The sequence below is a fragment of the Melitaea cinxia genome, chromosome 8 (assembly GCF_905220565.1).
Source record: "Melitaea cinxia chromosome 8, ilMelCinx1.1, whole genome shotgun sequence".
Lineage (NCBI taxonomy): Eukaryota > Metazoa > Arthropoda > Insecta > Lepidoptera > Nymphalidae > Melitaea > Melitaea cinxia.
The window spans coordinates 4,914,774-4,929,646 of record NC_059401.1 but is presented as its reverse complement, the minus strand read 5'-3'; the positions used below and the strand labels follow the sequence as shown (position 1 = coordinate 4,929,646).

At 31.9% G+C, this 14,873-nt stretch overlaps 1 protein-coding gene and 1 long non-coding RNA gene across 2 annotated transcripts in view; one reads left to right on the top strand and one right to left on the bottom strand.

Moving 5' to 3' along the window:
* Window positions 1-14,873, bottom strand: part of LOC123655987 (ATP-binding cassette sub-family G member 1-like) — a 94,255-nt gene that overhangs the window by 12,347 nt on the left and 67,035 nt on the right. The window contains exons 4-5 of the mRNA XM_045591712.1: window positions 7,369-7,514; window positions 344-503 (exon numbers count right to left, since the gene is read on the bottom strand). Coding sequence (XP_045447668.1) covers window positions 344-503; window positions 7,369-7,514 — 306 coding nt within the window. The remainder of the gene's footprint in view (window positions 1-343; window positions 504-7,368; window positions 7,515-14,873) is intronic.
* LOC123655991 lies at window positions 4,543-7,046 on the top strand. The gene is made up of 2 exons (XR_006743491.1): window positions 4,543-4,582; window positions 6,881-7,046. It is a non-coding gene; the product is annotated as an uncharacterized LOC123655991 (long non-coding RNA).

Sequence of the window (14,873 nt, the reverse complement as noted above, 5' to 3'; positions counted from 1 at the left end):
TAAAAGGCCTGTTTCACCTATATAAAATTTATCCTGCACATAAGTTACGAATAGACTTTGATAGCAGGAGGTATGTAAGCCAATTAGGGCTTTTTACTCCTCAAATAATAAACTACAACTTTAAGATTCATATTTGCCAGTAGAAATTTCTCGTAAATTGGAATTCGGTGATAACAAAGAATAGTATAACATTTATATGTCGGATATCGTTATACGTCAAATAGCGTCCACAACCCGTGAAACAGGCCCTTAGAGTGTGAAAGAGGAGAAAAAAGTTCGTGTAATATTCTGGTACTATTGAAGCTAGCGTTATTAAGGTTTCTAGGTACTTTTATATTCTCACCTGATAACAGCATAATCCTCGAGATAAGACGTAAACTCTATCAAAAAGTGCGAACAACGAAGCTGATGGTTGATGTATTGTGCATACAATTGTTCGTCCTTGTCGCGAAAGAAGCCGCAGAAGTACCACTAACTGTCGAATAGATACAATATCGAGCCCTCTGAAAAAAAGCATATATAATATAAATTATGCCGTTTTTTTTACTAAGAAAAAAAATCTTGATTTAATTTAAGTTGAAATCGATTTAATCCACAACAGTAACCAACATTAGGTAAGTACCAACCAAAAACAAAGTAGTTAAGAAAAATTTCACTAAATTACGTTAACGGACTAAAGCCGAGTTGCACGAAACAAAATTATAATTTAAGTAGAGATTAAACTAATTTAATCAGAAGAATTTCATACAATTCTTGCGATTAAATTAGTTTAATCACTACTTAAATTTTAATTTCTTTTCGTGCAACTCGGCGTAAGACGTGTATTTGGAAATGTCGTGAATAACATATTAATAATAATAGACCGTTTATTTACCGTTACTTACACTTAGGAACTTTAAATTTAGGAGTGACATATTCTATATCTCATATATAAAATTCTCGTGTCAAAATGTTAGTTATATAAAATTCTCGTGTCACAATGTTAGTTAACATTTATTTTTATACAATGATAGCCTTGCGTTTGACCACTATTTCACCAGATAATAAGTGAAAATGCGGTCTAAGATAGAGCACGCTTACCTAGAAGTAACCTATTCACTCGCGACTTAAAGATCCTTAGGTTATAGTTTTCCGGAAACACAAGTGCTGGTAGCGAGTTCCATTCTTTGGCCGTACGGATCAAGAATGTACTAGCGGATCGCTTAGTGCGTATAGGGGGAATGTCAACCATACAAGGGTGGCGTAACGCAGAGTATCTGGTTGTACGATGATGGAAGGGGGAAGGGGGAATTAGGTCATGCAGTTCCTGCGCACACTCTCTGAAGTGTATCCGATAAAAAACCTACTCCTCCGAAACGGCTGGACCGATTTTTATGAAATTTTGGGTAGGTCTGAGACTCGGCCAACATTTGGTTTTCATACCCCTAAGTTATAAGGGGGGGGGGGATTAAGGGGGTTAATAACATATACAGCAAAACAACGTTTGCGGGGTCAGCTAGTATATATGGAAATTTCGTGTTACGATGTATGTTAGCGATAAACTTCGAGACAACTGAACGAGGTTTCATCAAATTTTGTGAGCGTCTGTAATTTGGTCCAACTTGGGAGATAGGGTAGATTTTTCTCAATTGGACCAGGTAAGTGGCGATGCTGTCGGTATGTAAACAATCAAATTTGGTAGTTGTTTTCCAGGCAGGAAAACGTCTGCCGGTTCCGCTAGTATCATATAAAACTATGCTATATATAGATTAAACACTATATATACAGCCAACAAAAGTTTTTTATTCATTTTACGATGTCATATATGCTATACACACTTTTATTTTATCGGGAATTAATAAACAAATAAGAAACATAACAATTCACTGTACATTAATTCATTATCTCATTAAGAGTACGCAAACTATCATAAAAATGTCGTCAATGTTACGAATTTACTTCGTAACGAGCATACTTTAAATTATTTTAATTGAATCTTAAATATGACATCAGAATACAAAACGTAGGAATTCTCAGGAACAGCTTAATTGGCAAAGGACCGCCCAAGCGTGTTGTGTGGCAATTTGAAACAGGTATAATTACGGATTTTGGACACAAGGCGGAAAGTTTGGAGAGCCATATTTACATGTTATTGTCAGTCAACCGAACCGCATATGTTTTAGTTAATATTACATCTTAATTTTCCTTACATAAATATAAATGCATTAATATTATTGTATGATTCTGTGCTGTATCTTTATTGTAATACAGGTTAAACATTAAAGGTTTGATCCTAAAATAAGCCTGGTCTTATGCCCGTAACAGTATACTAAATTAAGTGCATTACCATTGATGATTTTTTGATAAAGTTGTGTTAATAGAGGGAAATTATTAAATGCGAGCTATTGTACAAAGACTTTCCTTAAAACAGGATTTACCGCGACTATTATTTTTAGATTCCTAATATTTCGGCAATCTTGCAATCGCGATGATCATGGGAGGTTTGTTTAAATGAAAGTATAGAAATAATGCGTGACAGCGTCTAAGCGACACACATTACACAATGTTGATGATGGCACAAATGTTGTTCAATAATGAGTGGTTAAATTTAGGTTGAATATGAGTCATTTGTGGCATTATTATTTTAATAATTATTAATAATATTATCATAATTATACGGTGGCACAAATCATGTTTGTTTTACCGAATGCATTTAAAGTTATTAAACAATTTGTTTTGACTGCTTTAATATAGGTGTTTGCCCTGATCAATTCACAATAAAAAAATTATATTTTAGTTACTGCCTTTTTACGTTGTTCACCGTAAATAAAAATATATTACCATTGCGATTTCATAGTTTTAAAATGTATTGAAATTTATTTTGATACACATATAAAATTTGTTTACCTTTAAATGAGTTATAATTATATACATTATTCTGTATATAATTTTAATGAGTTATAATTATATACATTATTTTGTATATAATTTTTACGGATTTCGTACTATGAACGACAAAAATGCACGTAACTACTAGGTGATTGAGGTAACTAAATTAGGTATTTGTTAAGTGACACGCATTTATTTTTGTTATTAATAACACAAAAAAATGCTCAATTGACTTAAAGAAATCTTTTGATTAATTGATTCAGCCTGTAACGTCCCACTGCTGGGCCTCTTTCTCCGAGACGTAGAAGGGTCGAAGCTTAGTCCACCACGCTGCTCAAGATGCTTAAATCAAGTTTAGTTCATTTCAATACATATAAACGTAAAAGTTTTTTCAATAATTGTTTATGGGGACTCATCTGTTATCCATTGCAGAAGAGTAATAAAAGTCTATTATTCCAGTAAGAGTAAATGATATTTTGGAAGGACAAAAAGCCAAATAGGATTGCTGAATTGTTGTCCAAGAGAGGTCGATTGTTTATACTTTATAGCGATTTGAAACCGCGTTTATTTGACGTGCGTTTTGAACTTTTTTGCTATATTCGAAAAGTGGCTCGTTTTGTTTACAAACCGTTTTCTTTAACAATGCACGATTTGACTTAACTTTTTGAAAACAAAACGAGCTCTTTTCTGAATACAGCAACCGCCCATTAGCCAAGACAGTGCCGAACACGTATCGCTTAAACACTTGTCTTTAATACGACAGTATGCTAAGAATGTGTGACATATAAACAATAATCTCTTCATAGTATGTGAGCGACTTAATAGAGTTCTAAAAACACACATTAAAGCATAAATCGCGACAAGAGAATTTACTCAGCATTACAAGTTTTGACGAACATTTGAAACAACTGCTAACAGAATAAGTTTGTTTAGAAAGTCGAGTACGCATTTCGCCACTGAGTCAGACTGAAATTTATAACCTAAAACGTTTGAAACTTTATATAACATATACGTACGAGAATGTAATTTATTACATTCTAGCGACTACACTCTGGCTTTGTTAACATTTAAAATTAAAATTACGAATTTGTAAAATACATATTTTTGGACGAGAAAAAACCAGTGATGCATATAAAGTGTATAAAAAATGTGATGAAATACTTGCGATAAGGTGAAGAGCAATTATTCTGAAACATAAATATGTAGATATACCTATACATGTATATATTTTTTTTTGTTGGAAAGAAGATATCCTAAGTATAGTACAATGATAAGGAAACTAGGATCTGATAATGGGATACCAGAAAAACCGAGGAAAATCCTCGAAAATCCGCATAGTTTTGGGTGTAGCGATTTTTATGATTTTTAATTTAATCGAAAGCCGATGTTTATCATGTGGTCATATTAAAATTTCATCGAGATCTGATTACAACTATTGGAGTAATCTTTGATAATGCGTATTTACTTGACCATTCTTTCGTCTACTTACGTTGTATTACTTGTCGATGTAATTGAAGTCAGTTTTTTTTCGTTGCACGAACGGTACAACCTCGGCTAAGGCAGTCTCGGTTCTGGCTTGGCACGGTGCACTTGTTGTATTCTACTAGTAGCTTAACCTAGACTCATTCAATAATTAATTTGTGCAGACGAATTAATTATTACCTATTACGATCTATAATTTGCCTAGGCAGGACGTATAACTCGAGCAGTGAAGGTGAGCGTTGATACGTAATCGTAATCATTTCACCGTCCCAGTCATTCGTATCCAAATTCTGTATTAAAACGTTATCAATTATTTTTGATTTTATTTTAAGTAATAGCTGCCGACATAGAATTCACATCTGTTTTCTCTACTAAAAAGAGAGATTCTAACGTATCTAATAAATACTATGCTTCGTATTTTCAGAACAGATTGTATCCCAAGTGACTTGGACAGGTTTCAATTTTCCAAACACGGTTTAGGTTTATTACCAATAAAATGTTACGAGGGGTATGTGATTAAACCAATTACTTCTTATTGTGTACATGTTATATCGTGTATTTCAATCAGGCATATGCTCTTTGTTAATTTCTATCACGTGTCTTTACCTTTTTGAGCTTGTTCTATATTTTTATTTAATTTTCGTGCAACATTTTACATAAAAGGAAAAAAGGCAAATTCATGTATGTATATCTTTAAATTCATCGAATCAACAAGGTCACTATTGTTAACGTTTCTGTCATAAAAATGTACACACAAAGAGGAATTAATTTTAATAGCTGACATAAAACCCGTACATAGTTATCTGATGGGCAAGCGTTTTATAGTTTAAGCTGTTATTTCTACTACTTATTTAAAAAAAAATATTAGGTCACATCTTTTCAAACATTATAAAATGAAAGACAATATTATATTATAATAGTTGAATAAAACATCTATTTCATTTCATTAATCACGGATTAATTACAAAATAAAATAAAATAAATAAAATAAAAGCTTTTTAGTAATCTAAACACATAAAAGATCTCTAAGATTAATAATAAGATTAAATATGCATTAATAATAAATTTTACATAAATATTATTAGACATATGGTAAATTTCTGTTTTATTGAGATACACTAACTGGTTAAATTATAAGTGATGTTCTTACAACTTTATATTCGTGACTTAACATTTATAATATTTATAATTTATCGTTGTAATAGTAATTGATACAAAATATAATATTGCGTTTATCGTGACTAATGCAAAGGTAATTGTTAATATATTTTATGGTTGTTGAAGATAATTAATTTGCGTGTTAAACTGGCATTCAAGTATGTATTTCAAATACAAGTTGTGTGAGACGACAATGTTCTAAAGAAATGTAGCTGCTCAGAAGATACACGTGGATCGTAAGCCATTGTAGCATTCAGTTTTGCTTACTTTAATTTCAAATGTTTTTTAAGAAATAATTTTATATAGGTACTATAAATATACTATAAATGAAAGGTTTACTGTACTATAGAGTTTCTTCTGTTCGTTACTCCTGCGGACGTCATTCTGTGACGTACGTAGGAGTAACGATTGTTATCAGTTGTATGTAAGAACAACAGGAAATTTTTTACATGATTTTATGAGCTTGGTAGGGAGATATATAAGGACAAATTGTAATTCTGATGAGAAATAAAGTTCCTTAATCATTAATATTATGATAATAATACACATTATTAAAATATATAATTTTGGTCCGTGTACGCTCGCTAATGAAAGAACTTTATATTAATTATATTTGATTTATAATTTTCATATCAATATCGTGAGTTACATATGAAAAAGTAGGCTTAACGTAATCGTGTGTCAATTCAAACAAAAAAAAAAAAAAACAAATCACTGTTTTTGTATGCACCAAATCATTCCGAAAACTTGAATGTATTATGCAAATCGGCACTTGGATTTATTTTTTCGAAGTCCATATATTCATATAATATTTAGTTGATTTAAATTATATGCTTATATATTATATAATATATATATATTTATATATATATATATATATATATATATATATATATATATATATATATATATATATATATATATATATATGCATGTAAATAGATACGTTAGTAGAATAGAAACTAGTAAGAAAGAACACGCAAACCACATAGTTGTGTTTGACAAGTAATAAACACTTACAACGTAAGTAGACGAAAAAAATTAACCAAGGCATTAGTCGTCACTACGATTTTCGAGGGTTTCCCTCGATTTCTCTTGGATTCCATCATTAGATCCTGGTTTCCTTATCATGGTACCATCCTTGGGATATCTCCTTTCCAACAAAAAAATAATTATCAAAATCGGTTCATAAACGACGAAGTTATCGCCGAACAAACATAAAAACCACCTCATTTTTTGAAGTCGGTTAAAAATATCATGTCAGTGTCTATCACTTTCTGTACCCTACCTTATAAGTGTGAAGAATTTATGATAAAAGTCGAAAAATAAATGTAAAAAGTTTCGGTTTTACAATGAAGATTTTATTTTTCAGATTTCAAAACTAAAAATGCGCCTCGAAATGGCAGAAAAGTAAGAAGTCTAGTGATTTAAAAATGGTAAATGTTTATTTTTGCGATAAGTTAGTGCAGTACTATTGTGAAGGTAATGAAAGTTTCATGGTCATTATAAAAAAATAAAGTATTTTTTACCTTTAAAAATACTTTATTTAATCTTAGTGCAGGGTGGACTTTTAAAAATTAACTCTTAGTAAAACCTTTATTTTAGTGTAAGAATCTATACACAAAGTTCGAGGCTAGTGTTACTTTAATGCATATACGTATAAGTTAAAATTAGGAACGAAAATAAAGAGGTCTTTAAAATTTTTTATCAATTAATGTCAGTCTCTAAAAGTAATACCCTACTTAGAAATTGTTGACTGACTAAGTGTACACTAAATAAGTCTTTAATAGAAACGGTTTTTGGTTAATAAATTAACTAATAATGTAATGTTTACTTTAAAGTAATGTAAAAAAATCTTACGTGGTAGGTTCATCCAGAAATATAATCGGTGGGTTGTTGACCAGCTCCAGAGCGACGGAGAGACGTTTGGACTGACCTCCAGAGAGATGATGAGACATCGTATCTCTATGGTCCCAGAGGCCGAGTGTCTGAAGAATTTCTTCCACCTGGTATAAATAATAATTTCAAAACATTAAATAGACATTCTGAAAATACTGGTATAAATGTTAACTAAATAAATAAAATTAAACAAAAAGTTCCTGTTAAGCTCCACGGACAGTCGCGCGTCGTCGGCCACGTCAATGCTAATTCGACAATCCAACATTGTATGCATGTTTATGATTTTCAAGTTTACTTTTAAATTTAGCGTGGAAAAATCAAAAAATATTTTAAAGTGAAAAAATATATGTTAAATGTGTAATTTTTGTATTAAATTAGTGATATCAAAATATGTTACTTATTTCAGGAGTCAGTCCTCGAATAAACAATATTAAAATGGAACTAATTATTTGATAATTTTTTATTAAATACGCATAGTCGCTTTGTTAAGGACTACTCAAGTAAAAGTGATTTTAACTTGTGCCACAGAAGAAATATTTTTAAACCAACATTTAAAAAAAAATCCTGTGTGGTTACAGCATTAAGAATATAGCCACCACTTCTCTTCCCATGGGTGTTTTAAGAGGTGACTAAGGGATAACACAGTTCTGCTACCACCTTGGAACTAAAAAAGCCGACCGATGGCGGGATAACCATCCAACTGCTGGCTTAGATATACACTGGCCGAAAAAGGGCAGCAGCGTCTTCGGAGTGACAAAGCCAGCCCTGTGGTCACCAGATCGTCTGCCTAGCGTGGTGACTATAGGCGAAACACATGAGTTCATTTCATTTTTGGCGCAAACTCGTGGAGGCTTATATCCAGTAGTGGAGTGTATTAAGCTGAAGTGATGATGATGATTTAAAAAAAAATTGCATCTAACTAAAATGCCATATTTTCTTCGGCAAACGGTTTGAATAGAGACGACAAGACACTCAAAAGACACCTTCGTTAAGAAAGGTTTCAAATAAATATATAATTTATAAAAGATAAAATATAATTAAATATAATATGACAGCCATGGCGCATAACGGTTGTTTGCAATGTGTTTATATTATTTAATTTTTTTTATCATAGAAACGTAACTTTGCTTGCGAAAAAGAAACCTTCGCGCTAGTAGACATTATACTAATATTTAATTTATTATTATTTTTTTATCCATATTCTATAACGTTATTTTATTTAGGCACTACTTCATTGGGTCGCTTTATTTAGGTACAGAATTATTTTGACGGAAATGCCTAATTGAATCTAGCCGTGAATTATTTTCTGATTCGAGAGGTACGAATTCCTTGTATTGAAGTCTTTCTAATATTACAATCAACGTTTGTAAATGAGCTTAGATTAGCTAAGATGCTTTAGATAACTTTAGATAAACTTAATTTTTTCCATATTGTTATAAATCCGTAGTAATGAAAAAAAGTATTAAAATAAAAATAAATATATTTTTTTTTATTCCGTCTTCCTAACCGCTGTCTCATTAAGTAAAAGATTTAAATATTTGGTTAAAATTACACTTCATAAGGCTAAGTTTTTGTAATATAATTAACTAACTAATGATGATAAGGCTAGTTAGCAACGAAGTTTATTCAGGGTTAAGTAAAATAGAAAGAGAAATTTTCAATTTACTATGAAATTTCAATATACTATGAATAAGTATAAAAAAATATTTAAGAAAACAAAAAACAATACTTGATATCTCCTCTTCAAAACAATTTTGCTTAAATTGTTTGTTCTCTATTGACGGTTTGTTTTGACTTTTCATTGGAAACCCTAAAGGTGCTTATTATAATTGAAATCATATCTGTTTGATATTATAGAATATATTTTTTCAAACAAAAAATATGAGTAGAAAAATATAAGTCTTCGTTATTAAGATATCACGAGTATTAAATGATAAAAATAATTTCAAAACAAATTATTTATTTAGCTGTTTTAATGTTGTTGTATAATTTGGTGACATTTATGAATCGATAAACTAGGCATATTTTTATTTTACTGGGATAGAATGTTATTACGTTGAAGTGACATTGAAGAAAAAAGATGAGGTATTATAATTAGGGGTCAAAGGCCGTTCAAGATTTCCAGTTTCATATCAGGAAGCTATAAATTTCGCCATACAAACTTTACGATTTTTTAACTCCTCCCCCGTGCTTGTCACAGAAGATCACATTTATGAGACCAGACCCTAGCTAGTGTGATGTTTCATATTTTCTAATTTTACACATAAAGTATTACTTAGTAAATTAAAACATTAGTTTCGACACTGGCAACGTCTTGGCAAACGCATTGTGGGACGTCCTCCGGCCCGTTGGCCCGACGATCTACGTAAGATTTCCGGTGTAGGCTGGATGAGAATTGCGGAAAACCGGGATGTCTGGCACGAACTTGAGGAGGCCTATGTCCAGCAGTGGACTGCAATAGGCTAAACTGATTAGTTTCGATATTATTTTCATTTTATTTACATTTACAATTTTATTTTAATGAAATCAACATCAACCATATGTAATAAGGAAAATTTCATAGTAGATAAAGATGTGTGGACTTAGTGACGCTGTATTTCATGTAAGATATTACTAGTTTTGTACTAAAACACAGTTTATATATTATTTTCAAAGGAGTAACTGCAGGATTTCTCGCGGATTCTTCATTCAAAAATAGTAATCACTATAAAATTTTAATTAGTAAAACGACGATTCAAAGGTGCCCTTAGGGCTATTTGAATAAAGTTTATTTTTGATTTACATTTTTGAATTTCGAGTAGACTATGAAAATTTATAAACTAGTACAGCGAGTGTCAATTCGCAAACAAAACAATTAAAACTTTAATATCTTAAGTAATTAATCGCTAATAAGTGTGTAGTTTAAATACAATGTTTTCATTCTAACAATTAGATTTATTCTATTTTGAAGTATGATATTACAAAATTTTGGACCCTTTCTTATCCTTTTGTCACATAATGTTACACTTCATCGATGTCCTACCCCCTTAACGTGTGACGTAAGAGTCCGAGCTTAATTCCCCCTAAGAGGTATGTTCCATACTATGAGTAAGGATTGGTATCCAGTAATAGCAGTCTATATAAATATATTGGAGACCGACAACTATACATGTTCTTCGAAAAGGATTGAAAAAAAAACTGCAAGGTAAGAAAAGCAGACCGGAAATAGGTATTTGTACAAATACCCCATCCACCACGAGCCTTAACTGTAGATGCCTATACGCGCCTCTAGGTACATCAGAGCGATTGTTATATTTCATTTGACTATTTATTTTTGAGTTTTATGTAAGCATAACATAATAACGTAAGTAACGTACTATATACATAAAGAAAAATAGTTAAAAATATTTTTATTACGTATATTCATTCTGTTTACAACAATAAGAAAATTTTCCTAATTATCTTTTGCTTCTCAAAAGTGCCATGACCTGAAATTGCTCGGTCGTGACGACCTCGACTAGGATATTCCATACGCTACAAGTAGAGTGGTCACCAAAATATTTTTCTCTATTCACTACATCGTAGTACGCTAACGTACGTAATACAAATACGTAAACAAGAGTATAATTATCTTATATTACTTAAATTATACTTAGGCAAACTATTTACTTTGCAAAGTGTATTCGTAAGGACAAATAAATTAATGTTTTTATAGTATGATTTTGGCCAAATAAATTAATGTTTTTATAGTCTATAGTATGATTTTTTACTCAAATAATTATGCTTCTCAAAAGTGTAGTAAACTTTACCTTAGTTATGAATATAAACTAATCAACATGTCCAGTTTTGGAACATGTTTGAGCCTATAATATATCAAACAGACAGGTATCAAACAGATAAAAAACTGTGATACGTTTTTCCTTTTTACTCGCGCATTCCATCCAAATCCTTTGTCACGATGAATCCAAAACTTGTAATAACTAAGTTGAAACGGACTGTTAGGGTTAGTTTTACCTCCTCCTGATAAAGTATAATAAAAAAAAAAACAATTCAACCTATAACTGTTAGTTGATAGTGTCATCGTTTGTAACACATTTATTTTTAAATAAAAGAAATATTGAAATTCGATAAAATTAAAATTAAAATAAAAACGGCAAAGAAATAAAAAATGTATTTTATATATCTTATATTTTGTCTAATTTATATTTGTATTTGTATTATACGTATAGTATGCTCAGAAGCCGACTTTAAATAATTGTATTTGCTCGCAAACGAAAAAAAAAAACCGACTTCAAATACATCGACAAGTAATACAACGTAGGTCGACGAAAAAATAGTCAAGTAAAAACGCATTATTAGATATAACTCGAAATGTGGTTGTTAGAACTCAAATAAATTTAATTGGGACCAAAAGACACACACAACTTTTCGATTAAAAAAAAATTGTCGAAATCGGTCCACCCACTCAAAAGTTCTGAAGTAACACACAAAAAAAAAATACAGTCGAATTGAGAACCAGCTCCTTTTTTGGAAGTCGGTTAAAAAGTGCGTTTAGTTACACAGACAGAATTATCATCTCTTGATGATAAGTTGGCAATTATACTCCGTTCTTTTTGACAGTTCAAGAAAATTTGAAAATTAGTGACTTTCTCACACGTTACCAATTCGATTTGAAATAATAATCGATTTTGTTTAAGAAGAATTTTCATTCGATTTAATGAAATATTTTTAGTTTAAAAATATTAATTATTTATTCGTTTATTAGTTGTTTTGTTAGTTTATTTAATAATTTTACTTGTTTCATTTGTGTACCTAATTACGTATCTAGTTTGTTAAATAAATAAGTAGGTAGGTATGTGATTTTTTAAGTATATTTGCTCATAACTCTTGATATAAACTTGATCTAGACTTTATTAACCACGCGTTTTAAAGTTAAATTCACAGTGCATAGTTACATTTAAGATTGCCGTCAAAAACTAAATAAATGAATGAACAGAGTTATTGTTCTTTACCCTTGGTTTGAAACCAAATTTAAAAATTTCGACTCAATTCCTTGCAAATAATCAACCTTGGAGTCATAGATACTATTTTTATTTCCTTTTTTCATTAAATTTATAGAAACAATAATTACGTTACGTAAAATTATTTCAATATTTCAATATTATAATTATGTCATTTATATTCAAAAATTTCGACTTAATTCCTTGCAAATAATCAACCTTGGAGTCATATATAGTATTTTTATTTCCTTTTTTCATTAAATTTATAGAAACCATAATTACATGACGTAAAATTATTTCAATATTATAATTATGTCATTTATATTCAAAAATTTCGACTTAATTCCTTGCAAATAATCAACCTTGGAGTCATATATACTATTTTTATTTCCTTTTTTCATTAAATTTATAGAAACCATAATTACATGACGTAAAATTATTTTTATCATATGAACGATGTATTTTATTTCAATAACTGTTTGATAGACTGTGGTTGTTTGTTATTCACAGATTACTTTACTAATAATCACTACCCGTTAATAAAGTATCTCATTACTGTATGTATGAATACTGTAGTACTAACATTATTACGAAAAAAACTGCAATTTATAGGCGTGAGCTGTCAAAAAGAAAATAAACGGTTGGACAAGGTATAAAAAAAGGTATAGGAAATAATAATAATAATAAATACTCTTTATTGCACACCAAGAGTGAGCAATATTATAAAAATAAAACATACTAACATAAATAAGTACAAAAGGCGCCCTTATCTCCTCTAAGTATAACAATTTTTACTCATTAAAAAGAGGTATTACATTAAAATTCTCACTCAGTTTCGTTTTCGGTTAAAAAAATCACTTAAATGCGAATGCTTCGTGTTTAATGCGTTAAAGACATTTTACTAAACGTAATTCTAAGTAAGACAAACAGACAGGTGTTTCGTTAAGAATTAAGTATCTTTCTCAACACTTGAAAACAGTTCCCTTCAAATACTTTGTTAGTACTTAACTGACATGTACATGTACGTGACCGTGAGTTACGAAATTGTGGTTTCCTACGTTATTGCCCTTTTAGAATTATCTATATATGTGTAGTTATTTAAGCCCTACGAAATCGCGAATTATAATCGCGAAAGTATGTGAGAATGGACGAATGGATGTTTTTTACTTTTTCTCACAAAAGAATTTTAATGTAGTGATTTTGATGAAACTTTGTATGTAGGCAGCTAGAGATGTACAATAACACGTACAAGTGTATTGATAATAGGATCGAAAAATACGCGCGTGAAACAGGGAAGTACAACTAGTAGGATACTAATGTGCAAAGGTATTTAAATGTAAATATTATTATAGTAAATGCATTATTAAAAATTGTATCATCATATCAGCTCACGGAGGCTTCTGCTGAGCATAAGCCTCCCCTAATGCTTTCCACGAAGATCGGTCCTGCGCAGCACGCATCCAGCGGCTTCCCGCGACCTTACCAGATCGTTGATCCACTTCGTGGGGGGCCTGCCAACGCTGCGGCATCCGGTACGTGGTCGCTACTCGAGAACCTTTCCGCCCCATCGGCCATCGGTCCTTCGAGTTATGACGTGCCCTGCCCATTGCTATTTCAGCTGTGCGACCCTTCAAGAAATGTCGGTTACCCTGGTTTTCCTACGGATCTTCTGATTTCTTACTCTATCACGCAGGGAAATACCGAGCATTGCCATCTCCATCGCCCGCTGAGCGACTTTGAGCGTTTCTTATTAGGCCCATGTTTCGGATACATATGTCATCACTGGCAACACACATTGGTTGAAGACTTTCGTCTTCAGACACTGCGGTATATTAAATGCAAATATTTTTCGTAGGTTCCTGAATGCTGCCCATCCGAGTTAGTTCGACGAGAGATCTCGTTCTCGAAGTTGAACTTACCTAACTGAATTGACTGTCCTAGGTATATTTCATCACTCATCATCATCACTTCAGCCTATGGCAGTCCACTGCTGAACATAGGCCTCCCCAAGTTCGCGCCAGACATCCCGGTTTTCCGCAATCTTCATCCAGCCTACACCGGCAATCTTACGTAGAACGACGGTCCAACGGGCCGGAGGACGTCCCACACTGCGTTTGTCAAGACGCGGTCTCCACTCCAGAACCCGTCTACTCCAACGGCCATCGGTCCTGCGACACAGATGACCAGCCCACTGCCACTTCAACTTGCTAATTCTGTGGGCTATATCAGTTACTTTCGTTCTCTCGCGGATAATCTCATTTCTAATCTTATCTTTGAGAGAAACCCCAAGCATAGCCCGTTCCATTGCACGTTGAGCGACTTTAAATTTGTGGACCAGTCCCTTCGTCAGTGTCCACGTCTCGGCTCCGTATGTTAACACAGGCAGGACGTATTGCTCGAAGACTTTTGTCTTCAAGCATTGCGGATATGTAATGGTCAACAACTTCGAGAACACTGGAACTGGAGCGGGTGCGACATGGACGTTCG